At 35.5% G+C, this 14,623-nt stretch overlaps 4 protein-coding genes across 9 annotated transcripts; 2 read left to right on the plus strand and 2 right to left on the minus strand.

Annotated features, from left to right (window-relative positions):
- Positions 1–236: 236 nt before the first annotated feature.
- On the minus strand, positions 237–3,100 carry LOC140839839 (uncharacterized). Of its 2 annotated transcripts, XM_073206799.1 has the most exons (6): positions 2,399–3,100; positions 1,959–2,150; positions 1,648–1,887; positions 1,340–1,557; positions 871–1,125; positions 237–795 (listed from the first exon to the last, which is right to left on the minus strand). In XM_073206799.1, exons 1-6 carry the CDS (start codon positions 2,790–2,792, stop codon positions 553–555), a joined length of 1,542 nt encoding a protein of 513 aa, XP_073062900.1. In that variant the 5' UTR covers positions 2,793–3,100; the 3' UTR covers positions 237–552. The 2 variants fall into 2 exon arrangements, with proteins under 2 accessions (XP_073062900.1, XP_073062901.1); XM_073206800.1 differs by lacking the exon at positions 1,959–2,150 and having other exon boundaries at positions 2,399–3,099.
- Positions 3,101–5,592: 2,492 nt separating this feature from the next.
- On the plus strand, positions 5,593–9,612 carry LOC140839840 (interactor of constitutive active ROPs 3-like). Of its 5 annotated transcripts, none has more exons than XM_073206801.1 (4): positions 5,593–5,861; positions 6,838–6,912; positions 7,241–7,421; positions 7,806–9,612. In XM_073206801.1, the coding sequence occupies exons 2-4, from the start codon at positions 6,893–6,895 to the stop codon at positions 9,429–9,431; spliced, it is 1,827 nt and encodes a 608-aa protein (XP_073062902.1). In that variant the 5' UTR covers positions 5,593–5,861; positions 6,838–6,892; the 3' UTR covers positions 9,432–9,612. The 5 variants fall into 5 exon arrangements, with proteins under 5 accessions (XP_073062902.1, XP_073062903.1, XP_073062905.1 ...); XM_073206802.1 differs by having other exon boundaries at positions 6,854–6,912; XM_073206804.1 differs by having other exon boundaries at positions 6,862–6,912.
- A 799-nt stretch (positions 9,613–10,411) lies between these two features.
- On the plus strand, positions 10,412–11,757 carry LOC140837999 (small ribosomal subunit protein uS12). Its single transcript, XM_073204083.1, has 4 exons — positions 10,412–10,503; positions 11,000–11,155; positions 11,250–11,376; positions 11,464–11,757. Exons 1-4 carry the CDS (start codon positions 10,499–10,501, stop codon positions 11,602–11,604), a joined length of 429 nt encoding a protein of 142 aa, XP_073060184.1. The 5' UTR covers positions 10,412–10,498; the 3' UTR covers positions 11,605–11,757.
- A 563-nt stretch (positions 11,758–12,320) lies between these two features.
- LOC140838000 (uncharacterized) lies at positions 12,321–14,154 on the minus strand. The gene is made up of 2 exons (XM_073204084.1): positions 13,945–14,154; positions 12,321–12,694 (listed from the first exon to the last, which is right to left on the minus strand). The coding sequence occupies exons 1-2, from the start codon at positions 14,087–14,089 to the stop codon at positions 12,426–12,428; spliced, it is 414 nt and encodes a 137-aa protein (XP_073060185.1). The 5' UTR covers positions 14,090–14,154; the 3' UTR covers positions 12,321–12,425.
- Between the last annotated feature and the right edge of the window lie 469 nt (positions 14,155–14,623).

The raw sequence follows: 14,623 nt of genomic DNA on the forward strand, positions 1-14,623 counted from the left end.
AAAATTTAAAATATGATTTATTGCAAATCCATAATTTATGAGTAAATTTAAATGAGAAACTCACAAAGTAATGAGTAATGATCAAGGATATAATTATAAGGTAAATTTTTTTTTTTCACAATTATAAAAAATCAGTTAGATCCACAAATTTACGTGAGCATATAAATACAAATTATAAATAATTTTTAATTTTTTTATTCATTAGAAATATCTCTCGCATTGAAAATTGATAAAAATTCATCCAAATGGCCTCTTTAACATTATACCCCAGTAAGTTGCAACACTGGAAACTCTGTTACTCTTTCCATATTAGTATATCAATATTTTGGAATTAAAGTGAAAAGTAGCATTCGTGTACACAACACCTCTCTTTCTTACTATAAGGGCAGAAAAGCTTTCTACGCTCCAGAAAACAGAAGAAGTGCTTTCATCTCGACTCTTGTTTTGCATACTAACCATCTCGAAAACAGATGAGAAGGGAAGAACAATTTCCATGATCCGTTTTAAGAATCAGAACATTCCTGTCGTCGTATACCAAAGAGAAGTAATGTTTCATACAGAAGTAGTATCTGCCTCATCCCGGATTTCGTCGTGGTTGATTGGAGCTTTATCTTCAGTATCAAGTGGACCTTGCGGAATACCAAAAAGGGTCGATAATATTTCCCGATGGCAATAATCGCAGAGGACGAAATATGAGAAGTGACCCTCTTCCGGAAGTCTATGAACACTGGCGTTTGGTAGCACGCGTGCTATGTAATCAGTTACTGATGGCGGAACCACCATATCATCCATTCCCTGCGAAAAAAGAGAACGACCCGTTAAGGTTATGTTTAAGCTCAAATACAAAAGTACTATGAAACAGATACGGACCTGCCATATGTGAATCGGGCCAAGAAATCCTGTTAATTCACATTCGGGTAGTCCATACATGAACTGCAGCCAAGGGAGGAGGCCTTTTCTTTGACATTTTCGCTGTGCTTGAAGTTCTGTTAGGCTAAAACCCCAGTTCGAAACTTGCAGCACAGCTTCTTCCACGAAAGGTTTTGTGTTACCTTGGCGGATCGATTCTTCAACATTTCTGTGCCAGATTTCTTCGAAGGCAAGTTTTTCAACGAGACTTTTGTCCTGGACAAAAAAACAGTATATTTATGGGTTCCATCCATGAAGGCCTACTTCCACGACACAATATCTTAAAGGCTAAAAGTCGTCTTCATAAAATCAAAGGTGTTTGTGGAGTATACTATTAGTTTTTAACGTTGTTCTACGGAGCCTATACAAGGGTCATAAAGAACTGGTTTTCAAGTAATCCAGTTCATTTGCTATATGCGACATGACTTACCTTCTTTCCAAGTGACACAGATAACCATTTATCTATTCGTCCATGCTTCCCCGAGAGAAAAGTTTGACGGTAAAAGTAACCGAGGGCCTTTGGAAACCTTCGAGCCAGATAATACAACAATCTTCTTCTCCGTGTCCAATTTTCCCATGTTCTCGACTTCTCTTCTTTAGTCATGCTCTGCTCATATGGATTCACCAAAGGCGCAAACATGGCAGCTCCTGTGGTCAAAACAATAATTTCAATAAAAAAATTATACTAGGAAAATACGACAAGATTATTCCAGTATCAGCATCCTGCCAGATTTTTACCAGAAATTTTGTCTGGAATATATTTCAAAGCAGCCCAAGCATGCAACGAGCCACTCAAGTATCCCACAACCCAGAATTTGCCTTTTACTCCCACCGAATCTGCCAATTGCGACATATCCAGAGCCGAAGAATAAAGATTTCGAATAGTATGAGGATCACTCTCTCCAAAACCAGGAAGATCATAACTAATGACCCTCACACCGAATCCTTCCAGCAACGACTCTTTCATACCAGGTATACCTGTCATTTCATTGTTCAAATAGTCCATATAATATGTCATTTTTATTCAATAATTTACAGAAGCCTAGTACCTGCAAGTCGAGAAGAAAGGAAACTGTGGGGGATTATAAGGGTAAATCTAGCTTTATCGGCCGGAACACCCGTCTGATGATATGCTATATACCTACCATCCGATAGCAATATACGCGCAGCACTGGGTGGATGTATAGAAATTTTCTTCATTGTCGAAACGTAACTTTCATATCTACTATTTACATTCAGGACTGCAAATATTTAGACAAAGAAAATGCTTGGAGAACTAGTAATGAATGAATGTCAGACTCAAAATTTACAATGAAAGTCCAATGGTGCAGAATTTCCTTTGCTCGTGTCCCTGTTCCTTCCAAACCCATGAACGTTAAAGATTCGCAGTTACTGTTCACTTGGAACAACAAATTTATCTAGTAGTAACTCGGCGAAAATTAATACGATCATCACAGAGAGCTAAATCATGAGATAATTTCGAATTTACCAGCAAGAGCGAGAATGAAAACGAAGAAAAACACCGCCCACACGTGCAGCGGGTGGCGATCCTCTGGCAGGAAGCCATTCAAAAACCTCAGTCTCTCCGAAACCTCAGCCAGCGGTCCTCTGATTCTCTTCACAGCGTAAGAATCCTCAGTCAGCACCGTCTGCCGCACAACATCCCTTAACCCTCTCCCCAGTTCCACCACCATCTCTCCCCACGCCTCCGCGAAACCCTTGACTTGATCCTTCAAACTCTCCCTTTCCCCAGCCGTCGCGACCTCCTCCTCCTCCTCCTCTGCCGCAGCTCTGACTGACTCACCGGGGAATCTTATACCCGAGTCTTCCACTAAGCTCGCCAGATCATCTCTCCAAGACTTCAAATCTGCCGAAACCTCCATAAACCAATACTATTACAAAAATCTTGATCAGCAAAATGAGTGATTAACCAAATTTTGAGCATTAATGATGAAATAAAGCGGAAGCGGTGATGAATGAGCTAGGGAGCAAAAACGCAGTGGTGGTGTGGATAAAATAAGAAAAAGATTTAGACTTTATCAAAGACATTCTTCATCAGATGACACACTTTTCCCTGTCAACTTCTCGTCCACGTTATCAACAGCGTACCTTTCCCATCATCAAGATTATATCACAAGCAACTGAACCCGACATTATCATATATCAACTGCAATCTTATCAAATTTCAGCTTGGATTTATTATTTTAGTTCTTCGTATTATTTTTTTTTTTTTCCACGCCATGTTAAAGTAAGACGGTGTTTTAAACAAACACAGTGAAAAAATAAATACAGTGAAAAATATGAAACGTGGAATGCTCCATTTTAATCCCTTCACATCAATGAATTGTGCTTAAACTGTCACACGATTTTCAATAAAAATCCATAAATAAAATACATATAATGTAGGGATTTATGTAATAGGAAGTGCTGTTAACTCTCACTTTCAAAGAGCTAAAAAATAGTTCTTTGCCATTATTTAACCTAATAAAGTGGAAAAGAACAAACGTATAGCCGACCATGGCTGCGAAGAATCATATATTCGCCTTAAAAAGTGAGGGAAAAAGAAAAAAGAAGGAGGCTGTAGGCCTGTGCGAGTTGCTGGCGAATCTTTACTCTCCAACACACCAACAATAACCATTTTTGACTAAATTAATACTTAATTAAAAATTATATTTTATGTTTTTGCAAAAGTGATTAAACTATCTATATGGCATCTGTCACATCAATTTTTTTTTTCAATTTTAAAAAAATATTATTTTTGATACTTATCGTCGCTTTTTAAGCTTTAAGTTATCTGATAATCAAATTTTTCAAATTATATAATAACTCAAATACCATGATTTGACCATAACAAATTATTACTCGAAAATGAATAGCTCGAAATATATTTATTTAATATATAAAAATATTAAACAATTAAAAACTGCAAAGTGCTCACGAACTGCCATACATAATACTTTGAGTTCGAGTTCATATCAAAATCAATTTCAAGATAAATTCGAATACAAATCGAGCTGAAACAATTTGTTTACACCCCACGAAACCACAAAAACATAGGAGAACACCACCTCCTTTTTTCTTTCGGTAAATTTTGTTTCTGAAAACAAGAAGGAAATAAAAAGTAGAGTATTATTCCGGCGTATCATTAGTTCATCAATGGGATTTTCTATAAATCATTTTAAAGATAATTTGAAATAATAGTTTAAACGAACAAAGCTTGTGCATAACAATCATACAAATTATTTGAAATCCAATAACAATAGTATCATATTAAATAAGCTTGATAAGATAATATATGTGGTTTTTGAACTATAGAATAATATTAAAATTATAAAATAATTTCATTTCCAAACATTTTTGTTCGTAACTCACGACACAAAAAACATATTTTATCTGTATTCGAAATTATATAGTTTGAACCAAACTAGAACATATTTCAATTTGTTATTACTTTTCAGACAAATTTGATCTAAATTATCTTTCGATAGTTCGCTATCAACCTTTTAATATTTCATTAGTATAATAATATTATATATTAACTAAATAAATTTCAAGCATTCGAATTTGATTTTCAAGCCCAGCTTACATCATGATTCATTTTCGAGAATTATTTATGTTTAGATCCAATTCGAGAGGTCAAACATAAATCTATGTTCAATTTGGGACGTGGATCGATCCCATTAAGCAGCCCCACATATCCCAGTATACTTCTGAGTTTTGTCGGGTTATTCAAATATTTTATTTTTCAAATTCCAATTTAAAAGCGCCATGAGGCTTTTCCATATAAGGCCGTGTTTGGGATGGGAAAAATAAAATAAAATGCATAATTGCTTTTACGGGTTTTTTTTTGGCAAATGGCAATGATTGTCACGCCTTATGTTTCTTGATGTGCGACTGCATAATGAGCTTTATAACAACTATTTAGATTTGTTATCGCTCTACGAAAATAGAGTGTATAATAATCACCTCATATTCGTTATTGTTTTATGAAAATAGTTCATTCAAGTTGTTGTAGAAGTCTACTGATGTCTATTATAAACTCATCTATATGCGTGATGTATCACAATCATCGATATCAGAATTCTAAAAATGACTTCTACATATCCAAGAGATAATTCTCATAATGTTGCGCTTCGTCACACAAGTTCAAGAGACGACTCAACCATCTTGCACTTTGCCTGCATACATACTTATTTTTTGGTGTTCCTACTGACAAACGTCGCTGATACCATTGTGTCACGTCTAATGTTTTATAACTATAATATCCATTATCATTCTACGCAAATAGCCAAAATAAGTTACTATAGTAGTCAGTTGTCGATGAAAACAATTATTTAAGTAGTGTGCTTTTTGTAAGTTTCAAAATTTATAACGGCTCGTCAAAAAAAATTTTTTTATCAGACTTTTCAAACTTTAAAAAAATTAACATTTTAGCTTTAAAATGTTATCTTATTTTTTCTGCGAAAAGACTAATGGTGATATATAAAAATGTCATCAATAGCAAAATTTTATTTTCTTCATTCTTTTGAGTTATTTGATAAATATTACGAAAATGTGCTAGTGTAGTAGTTGAAACAACCAATCAGGACCTAAATTAAGGATCTTGCACAGATTGTATTTTTGTTTTCTTGCTTATCGGTGGATTCCTTCCATCCAATATTTCCACTATACCAAACACGTCCTATACAGTAGGCGGGACTCCTCCATTTTTATTTCTTGACCAAAAAACAAAATAATGGAGGCAATACTCGGGAACAACCCCACACACGTTGTCCCAGACTTCAAACCAAACGTTCTTGGTCTACTAAGATTAGGGTTTTAGACTTCATTTCACTAGTTTTCTTGAGAATCGTGTGAGAGTTACAGCAGTAACAAGTCAGCTGCTATTAATTTAGGATCTGTGAGAAGAAAGGTTCAAACTTTCGCTTTCTTTTGACTACTTTTTCTACTTGGTGAGTCTAATGGCTGTCTTTTTTCCCCTTCGAATTTGTTATTTTTTTTTTCAATGTAGATTCTGCTTCTTCTGGCTATTTGTATGATTTTTGTAATGGTTCCCCTTTTTCTGCGTATATGTGCTTAAAAATTTCCGTTGAGTTTTGAATAATCCAAAGCTCGAGTACTGGAGGAATAGCAAGTTTGAATGTATAGTGGTAATTTTTTTTTTTTTTGGCTTTTCTATATTTAATAAGTAGTTCAGAAGAAAAAAAGGCACATAAATATCTCAATGTAGATTTTGATTTTCTTGAAAATATGCTGACTACTTGAAATCTTTGTGCTTGAAGTGTGGCTTCTTGTCTATGATTCGGCATTTTGAAAGTTAATGATTCTGCCTATCGCGGTTTTATCACTTGCTATTACGGTTTATTTCAATTATTTTCTATGTTTGCCGTTTGCGTAGATGTTTTATTTACCATAAGTTACTTGAATATGGTTGAGAGTATAAACTTCTTTTTTATTATTATTATTGAAAAAAAGAGATAAAAAATACAGGTAAAGATTTTGCTGATGGTGTTCAAAATAGTGAAAACTTATTTTTGATATCATTATTTGGTTAACACAATTAGGAAAAACAAGTGAATCCTCCTCACTAAAAAGTTGTTAAACTAATCTCACTATATTATCATTTTATTAATTTTTTTTAGTAAATTTGTATTTTATCAATACAAATTTTCATCCTCTGTTTACCTTTTATCTCTCTTTTGTTGTTTTTTTTTAAAAAAAAATTCATTGTTTTTTTTAATGGATTTGATTTTGTCGGAGAAGGTTGTTTATTTGTTTTTCCTTCAAGGGATAACTTAGCTTCTAGGTGCTTTTCCCATTTAGTTTTGTTTTTCATTGAAAATGTATTAAAAATTTAAAGATTGGTTTTATTTCTTTGAACTTTTACCTTCCCTATGTTATTGTTTCCCCATTTTTTTTATTCCTCAGTCAAATTTCTGTAAAGTGTTGCAGAGTTGCAGACATTTATCGCTTGATATAAAGTATGCAGGCCTCTAATGCTAGGTAAGTTTACCTTATTATACGAAATGCCATTTTTCTTGGTTTTCTGTCGTTGCTTTTGCTTTGTTAGTTCGTCTCAAATACTAAAAAAAAATATTTCACTTGAAATCCCTGCCTCTTTACATTACTACCCTGTGAGGGAAAGAGTATATTTCACTTGGATCAACAAGTTCCATGACTAATGCGTATGTTGTATGGCCTTAAGAAGTTTTAATGATTCAAACTGGGTTGTAGATTCATTTTCTTGTTAGATTGGGCGGGATAATGTGTTATATTTCACGGTACATTTCAAATTTGTCTCATAAAAAAATTGATGGTTGCTTGTCCGCAGACCTGGTTCTCTTGATGCACCTCAAAAGGCATCTCCGGTCATGTCACGGACGGTCCGGAAACTCAAAATTCCGGGAATGGAATCTGATCCTGCTTTGTCGCCAAATCCGGTTAGCAGAACACCTAAAAACAGAAGTCCTAAGGTTGTTGGTCACCAGTCACCAAGAAGTCCAGCCACTGAGGTATATAGTTGTGAATATTTTACATAGCTATGATCATGAGAGAGCCACGAATCACGTTAGTAATATTTTGACCAAAGAGTAGATTCTAGGACTAGTTTTGAGGTATGGATTTTCAAATCATTCTGAAAATTGGAGGATTTGACATGCATCACGTCATAAAAAGATTGAACAAAATGTTGGATGAAGGATTTGAAATTCCGTGAGAACATCATCCAAACTAAGGGGTGGTTTACAATATGAACTTCTACCGTAAGATATTTAATGTCAGATACATGGATCACTGGCGTCTCCCTTCTTTTGCAGGTTGTCATCATAATCCATATTTTTCGATGCTACTATTCTAATCCACTCTTTAAAAATCTGTTTTTCTGTGCAATACCACAGAAGAAAAAATCGAGCAGGGTGTCTGGATTGGAATCTCAGATAGCTCAGCTCAAAGAGGAATCAAAGAAGGCGAAGGATCAGCTGAGCTCCATCATGTCATTGAGGCAAAGGGCTCAGCAGGAAGCCGAAGAAGCCAAGGAACAGCTGGCAGCCATGTCTGTTAAACTCGAGGAGACTCAGAAGCAACTTAAGGAACTTTCGGACTCAGAAGAAGCCCGTCTCCAAGAATTACGAAAGATCTCTCATGATCGAGATAAAGCATGGAAATCTGAACTAGAGGCACTAAAAAAGCAACATTCTATGGATTCTTCTGCTTTGGCTTCTGCGATGAATGAAATTCATAATCTCAAGATTCAACTGGACATGGTTTCTGAGTCAGAAGTTTCGCATGCTAGGCATGCCGAGTCAGCTTGTGTTGAGATACAGAGGCTGAGGCGCGAACTCAATGGAACTCTTGAGTTGGTTGAGAAATTAAAGACCCAGTTAAATAATACCCGAGAATCTGAAGCTCGGGTCATTGAAGATGTTAGTCGAGCCCAAATGCAATTGAAAGATTTGAAGAATGCTGAAGAAACATTACACTCTAAACAAGCTATTGCCATGGAGTCTTACAAAAATTTGATCTCGGAGTTGGAAGAGTCCAAAAATAGAGTAGTTTCATTGGAGGAAGTAGTCAGGAGTCTCCGGTCTAACTTAGGTCATAGCAACAAGATCTCAGCGTATTATTTTGATGATGTTAAAACAGAAGTCCCGAAAATCGAACTTGTGGATTTGAAACATGAAGTTGATAGTCTAAGATCAGCACTGGAGACTGCTGAAAGAACACATCAAGATGATTACAATCGTAGCACCCTTGAGATAAATAATGCCAATGAACTTCTTGAGAATGTGAAATCAGAATCGTTCAAGAAACAACTTGAACTAGAGGCAAAAATTAAAGAATACCAAGTCGAAGCTGACACATTGAGGGCAAAACTGATTGAAAGAGATAATGATTTGAAAAGCATTTCACAGGAGAACAAGGGGTTGAGTTTAAAGATCGAAGAAAATGCACCAGCTGAGAGGGAATACGAACTTGCAACGGAGCTAGAGAAGTCGGAGTCACTCCTCAAAGATCTGCATGCGTATTTACTTGAGAAAGAGACTCAGTTGCAAACCTTCAGAGAACAAAACAAGATTCTGAAATCTGAAATCTTGAAGAAGGAAAACGAAGCAACTAATGAGGCCATTGCTTTAACTGAGGCATCAAGAGCAGCCGAACAAGAAGCCTTGATAAAAATTGGATATTTGACCGAGGAATCCGAAAAAAGCCGAAGAAAAACCATACGTGTTATCGAACAGCTTGATGCAACTCAAGCTGCTAACTCAGAGATGGAAACTGAACTGAGGAGATTGAAAGTGCAATCAGATCAATGGAGAAAGGCTGCTGAGGCAGCTGCCGCAATGCTCTCGACCGAAAATAATGGTAAATATGTGAAAAGAACAGGTTCTTTGGACTATCACACGGTTTCTGGGAAGTTGGGTTCACCATATTCTGAAGATATCAATGATGACTTCGGTAAAAAGAAAAATGGCAATATGTTAAAGAAGATTGGTGGTGTACTGTTAAAGAAAGGGCAGAAGTAGATTAACGAAAGTTTCAGGATCATTGAGAGGTTATCATGCCATTTCAGTAGTTTTTTGCTTAAAAACAAAATCAGCGACTCTCCATCTCAAAATGACCATTTTGTGGTTGCAGATAAATTCTACTAGAATTTGATGTAACAGACATTGTGTATTTGTGTTTGGTTTATTTCAGAGCCGTTACGGCCTCCAATTTTCAATCATCTAATTTATTGTTACATGGTTAATTTGGGTGGTTTCAAGATAAATTTTATGCACAAATTTAAGATAACCATAGATTAAAAAATAAAGAGTTCGAGTGAAGAAATTTGTGCACTATGGTATAAAAGTTTCTGAAACCCAAAAAAAAATTATTCGAGACAAAAATTAAAATTTAGTTTTTTTATGAAATAAATTTAGTTTTGAAGAATACGTTGCAAGTTAAGTTCTATGATAAAAACGAACAAAGTCATGCCTAGCCATAAAAATATTCTATATTTCGAGCCATCATTTCAAAATGAACTTGTGAACAATCTCATGAATCTATGTCCGTGAGACATATACCTGAATCATATTTTATAAAAAATAATTTTTTTTCATGATTTTCGGTCTGGTTAGAGATCCGTATTTCAAAATTGATCCGTGAATGGTTTTACTAGAATTTTTGTGATTATTCAATTTTTATTTTTATCTTTTATGTAATATTCAGTTTTTTAATTTAATTCAATGAAAAACATAGGAGCACGGGCTAAAGACTGTATTACTAATATATTAAGCTATGCGCTTAAATACCCACATATTTGGGCTTCATAACTTAGATGCCATAACATCACTACATACGGTCCTGGGCCTTAAAACCCAGATTATGGGTTAACTAGATGTGTTCTTTACGTTTACCTAAATATTATCTTCCAGTTTCAACTAGTTGGGCTGAGCCCATAGGCCCATGAGGCCCAAGACAAGCTTCTGTATCCAAAAACTATTTAAATTATTTTTACTTGATTAGGGATTTGCAGGTGGGATTTCAGTGGTTGTTCGACTCTCATCTGATTCCGTAGCCGCAATCTCTTCGGTCGCTCGATTCTGCAATCATGGGGTACGTACAGAAATCTCTGGAATGCGTCTCTTGTTTTGTGTTTCCTTAATCGATAAACTGTTGGTGGAAATGGAAAATCGAGTGTTGTTTTGTTCAGTTTGTGGTGTGAAGAATTTCACGGTGGTTGTTTGGGATCTCAAGTGATTAAGCAATTTCTCTACGGAAAGAAAGAGCAAAGAACTGGCTTTTGCGACTGCGAATGCTTATGTGCAACTCTTAAATTTTTTTATGGGAGAATATTTTTGTTTCGTGTAATTTAATGGTCTGAGAGTCGTTTTTAAAGATCATGGAGGTGAATTTGATGACAAACGAGGTTTTGTTTACTTCTGTCCATCGTAGGTTAATATCTAATGTGACTAAGGTGCATGGAATATGTATTTGGGGGAAAGGGAATTCATAGTTTCATGTTATTTTTGGATTTTGAATCATGGTTCGTTCTTTGACCTTGTAGTATAATTTCTAAGATTCATTATCTTGTCTACTATCTGTCATATAGGAAGACACGTGGCATGGGAGCTGGTCGTAAGCTCAAGTCCCACCGCAGAAGGCAGAGGTGGGCTGACAAGGCGTACAAGAAATCTCACCTGGGGAACGAATGGAAGAAACCGTTTGCTGGATCATCTCATGCGAAGGGAATTGTTCTCGAGAAAATGTGAAAAAATTTCATTCCCACTGACCTTCTAGTTTTTCTTATGCCATGCATGGCTTCCATTTTAACCAGTCTTACTATTTGTTTACATATGCAGTGGCATTGAAGCAAAGCAGCCGAACTCTGCTATTCGTAAATGTGCGAGGGTTCAACTTATTAAGAATGGCAAAAAGATTGCAGCTTTTGTTCCTAATGATGGTTGTTTAAACTATATAGAAGAAAATGTGAGTTCCGTTATCAGTTCCTCAGCTTTGATTGCTTAATTGCCCCTCAGAATTAGTCACTCTAAACTTGATATGCTGTTTGTACAGGATGAAGTGTTGATTGCTGGATTTGGACGAAAGGGTCATGCCGTGGGAGATATTCCTGGTGTCAGATTCAAGGTGGTGAAGGTGTCTGGTGTATCTCTCCTTGCCCTCTTTAAGGAAAAAAAGGAGAAGCCTAGATCTTAAGTCATCTTTCTTTTTCCTGGCTGAGTGATGCTCAGGTTTTTGATGAACTATTGAAATGCTCTGAGTCAACTTTGTGAACGACTTTTTTCTTTTTATTGTATCAGAAATGTTCTATGTTTCACTCAACATTCTTGCAAGCACTAATTATTTATATTTAAGGACCTCATAGTTAAGTGGATTAAACCAAAATTATCTTTCCTTGTTGATGGATTAAAGTATTTAGTTGGTCGATGAGAACAATTGAGGAGTTACTGCAAAAAAAAAAAACCTCATTGATCTGATCATAAAATTCACAAGGCCTAAGCTTTGGAAGTTGAAGAACCTAAGTGACTGTTAAGATGATTTAGTCATGTTTCAACATATACGCTTACAAGTAATGGTTGGATGGAAGAATGCCATTTTTCAACTGATGAATAAAGCACCATCGATGTCCGATATTTTATTCATAAATAACTCATCCACAAAATAAAATCAAGGACATCATATAACATAAAGTTTTTTTTTTTTTTTTAAATTTTAAGCACATCATATACCATAAATTTTGAAATACAAGATAACGTATAAAAGATAAGACAAGTTTCTGTTGCATGCCGTTCTTGACAGTGGTTCAATAGAGAGTCCGGGCCTTCAAAAGAAGAATAAAGAAAATATCGGATAGTTTCTTTACGCTAAATGTTCGTTCATAAAAGTTCACCGAAAAGAATAAACACGAGATGTAAGTACAAGCTATAAATTTCCTGACTCAAGATTGTTCCACCAAAATAATAACCAATATACAGTAACAGAAATATACGTGTCTCAAAACAAAAGCTTGGGGAAAGTTACTTAACTGGTGCTAGAATTGTGTACACCAAAAGAAAAGTAACAATGACAATTGCTCCTACAAGAGTAAAACTCGGACTGGTCCATAACCTGAGATTTGACCTCTCCGTTCTTTTGATGGGATCAACCTCCTCCGATAATGGGAATTCAGAGCGCCTAGGATTCCAGCTTACATACTTGTCAGGTGAGAAATCTGAGAAAAGTGTCTTTTTCCCTTGCTTTTTGAATTTGGACCAAGCTTTGTCCCAATCAGTTGAGAACTTATCACCTGCAAAACGAAAACCAGAAATTACTTCATTGATCTTCGCCCACAAGCAAGGGCCAAAACAAGTAGAATTGTTGTGTATTAATATTTCTTCAGGGCCAAATACAATTATGCAAGGTCAATATGCACTTCATCCATCGACACATCACTTGTATAGTTGCAGAAAACCCATCAAAGTTTTTCAAGTTATTTTTCGCATCTCATAGTTATTGTGGTGACCTTCATTTTCTGAAAAAAGCTAGATATCCAGATCAACCGCATGATTCTATCGTATCTATGATTTTTGTTTGTGAGGAGGGGAATCGAACATGTCACTCCGCATGGCTCCTACTGAAAAGTGCATGTTAGCATGAAAACTACACCAAGTGCATGCATCCATAAATTCAAGCCATATATCTGAGATGTTTCTTGATTGTATGGGCTTGCAAAAGGTACAAAAACATCTCAGTTTCGATGGCTTGAAGAAGTGCATCTTGGATGGCAATGTCCAATGTTTGAGCTGAGTAGCACACGAGGAGAGGTTATGAGTAGCATCAAAGAATCAATGCCCATGACTTGTTCAGATTCACAGGTATGAAATGGGCTACTAATGTTATATGGCTTGAAAGTATACTCTGATGTAAGTTGAATCGTGAATCAAAAAAATGCCTTGACAGTCAATAATACATCGGGCATGGACGTAGGGCCAGACACAGAATTTTAGTTCTGGGGAATGACCTAACATGTTTTGGGGGTACATTTCAGAGATTTGTCAACCAAGTTTGATATTTTTTTCTTCCACAGGGATGGCTAGCTCTAATAGCCCAGCTTAGATATGGTCCAAACGGACTAACAAATAAAATTCATCCTTGGACAAAATCGACATAGTCCTATACATTTTCATAACTTGAAGATTCCACCACTACAGTTACAATTAACCGAGTAAAAGCTGCAACTACTATACTGCAAGTAAAAATTGCTTATGTATAACCGGGGAAATCTATTTCCAGCGCGCAAATAATTTATGCAATAAGCTCTAAAGCAAAAAAGTACTGAAATCAAAACCAACTTGCGAATTCACACATCCCAAATCTCAGAGTCAAAAGAACCCCCCTTTATTCCAAATCCAAATCAACCAAAAACGTGATCATTTGCTTACAAATAATTCCGATTCCGTGTAATATTTCAATATGAAATCAACAATCTAGAGGTCGATGGTCAAAACCCACGTGCATGCATAAGCAGATTGTGACCGAGAAAGACAAAAAACACACCTTTACTGCCATTATTGTCGCCGTTCGGCTGGGGTGATGACCTCGTTGAGCAGAAAGGCTTGACAATTGTTTGATTTCTTGGGGAAATCCATAAATGATGGGAATAAATGCTTCCGATCGGAAGTTGAATGTCCATTTGGTACATCTTTGTTTGAGTAATTCCCCTGATTGATTGATTTTGAAATTTCAGCCTCAAGATTATTTGGTTCTATACACGTTGCAGGCGACGAACGATTACATGTCGCGTTTCGAAAAGGCGCTTTATAAAGGAAAAAACAAGGAAAATTTTGGGATGGTAGAACATGAATTTGAGGGAAAAAAAGAATATCTAGAAAGTAAATAAAATTGTGATTTTGGTTCGGATATAAGTTATTTATTCAAGTTATCGTTTCAAGCCATTTTCGTTTTAGCAAAGTTATAATTATCAGTGATAAAAAGTCTCAATTTTAAACTGCATACAAGAAAATTATATCAGTATTTTTCGATATGATATCAGTGTTTTCTAACGTCACATCAACAATTAGATCAAAATAGTTAAAAAAATAAAAATCAAAGTGCATAATAGGCCAAAATTCAAAATTAAACAAATTAATGAACGGAACAAACTATTTTCCCATATTATAAACTATATGATATTTTATATTGTCTAAATTGCTAACTTATCATTTAAGCAAGCCCA

Source organism: Primulina eburnea, chromosome 8 (genome assembly GCF_022965805.1).
Source record: "Primulina eburnea isolate SZY01 chromosome 8, ASM2296580v1, whole genome shotgun sequence".
Lineage (NCBI taxonomy): Eukaryota > Viridiplantae > Streptophyta > Magnoliopsida > Lamiales > Gesneriaceae > Primulina > Primulina eburnea.

Bases quoted from the DNA above. Each gene is read 5' to 3' on its own strand.
- LOC140839839 (XM_073206799.1), bottom strand. From the start codon at position 2,792: ATGGAGGTTTCGGCAGATTTGAAGTCTTGGAGAGATGATCTGGCGAGC. The intron at 1,888-1,958 runs GTACTAGGCTTC...ATGAAATGACAG, and splicing joins CCTTTCTTCTCGACTTGCAG to GTATACCTGGTATGAAAGAG. The intron at 796-870 runs GTCCGTATCTGT...CTTTTTTCGCAG, and splicing joins GCCCGATTCACATATGGCAG to GGAATGGATGATATGGTGGT.
- LOC140839840 (XM_073206801.1), top strand. From the start codon at position 6,893: ATGCAGGCCTCTAATGCTAG. The intron at 6,913-7,240 runs GTAAGTTTACCT...GCTTGTCCGCAG, and splicing joins ATGCAGGCCTCTAATGCTAG to ACCTGGTTCTCTTGATGCAC. The intron at 7,422-7,805 runs GTATATAGTTGT...GCAATACCACAG, and splicing joins CAAGAAGTCCAGCCACTGAG to AAGAAAAAATCGAGCAGGGT.
- LOC140837999 (XM_073204083.1), top strand. The intron at 11,156-11,249 runs GTGAAAAAATTT...TTACATATGCAG, and splicing joins GGAATTGTTCTCGAGAAAAT to TGGCATTGAAGCAAAGCAGC. The intron at 11,377-11,463 runs GTGAGTTCCGTT...CTGTTTGTACAG, and splicing joins TAAACTATATAGAAGAAAAT to GATGAAGTGTTGATTGCTGG.
- LOC140838000 (XM_073204084.1), bottom strand. From the start codon at position 14,089: ATGTACCAAATGGACATTCAACTTCCGATCGGAAGCATTTATTCCCAT. The intron at 12,695-13,944 runs GTGTGTTTTTTG...TTCGTTTTGCAG, and splicing joins CGACAATAATGGCAGTAAAG to GTGATAAGTTCTCAACTGAT.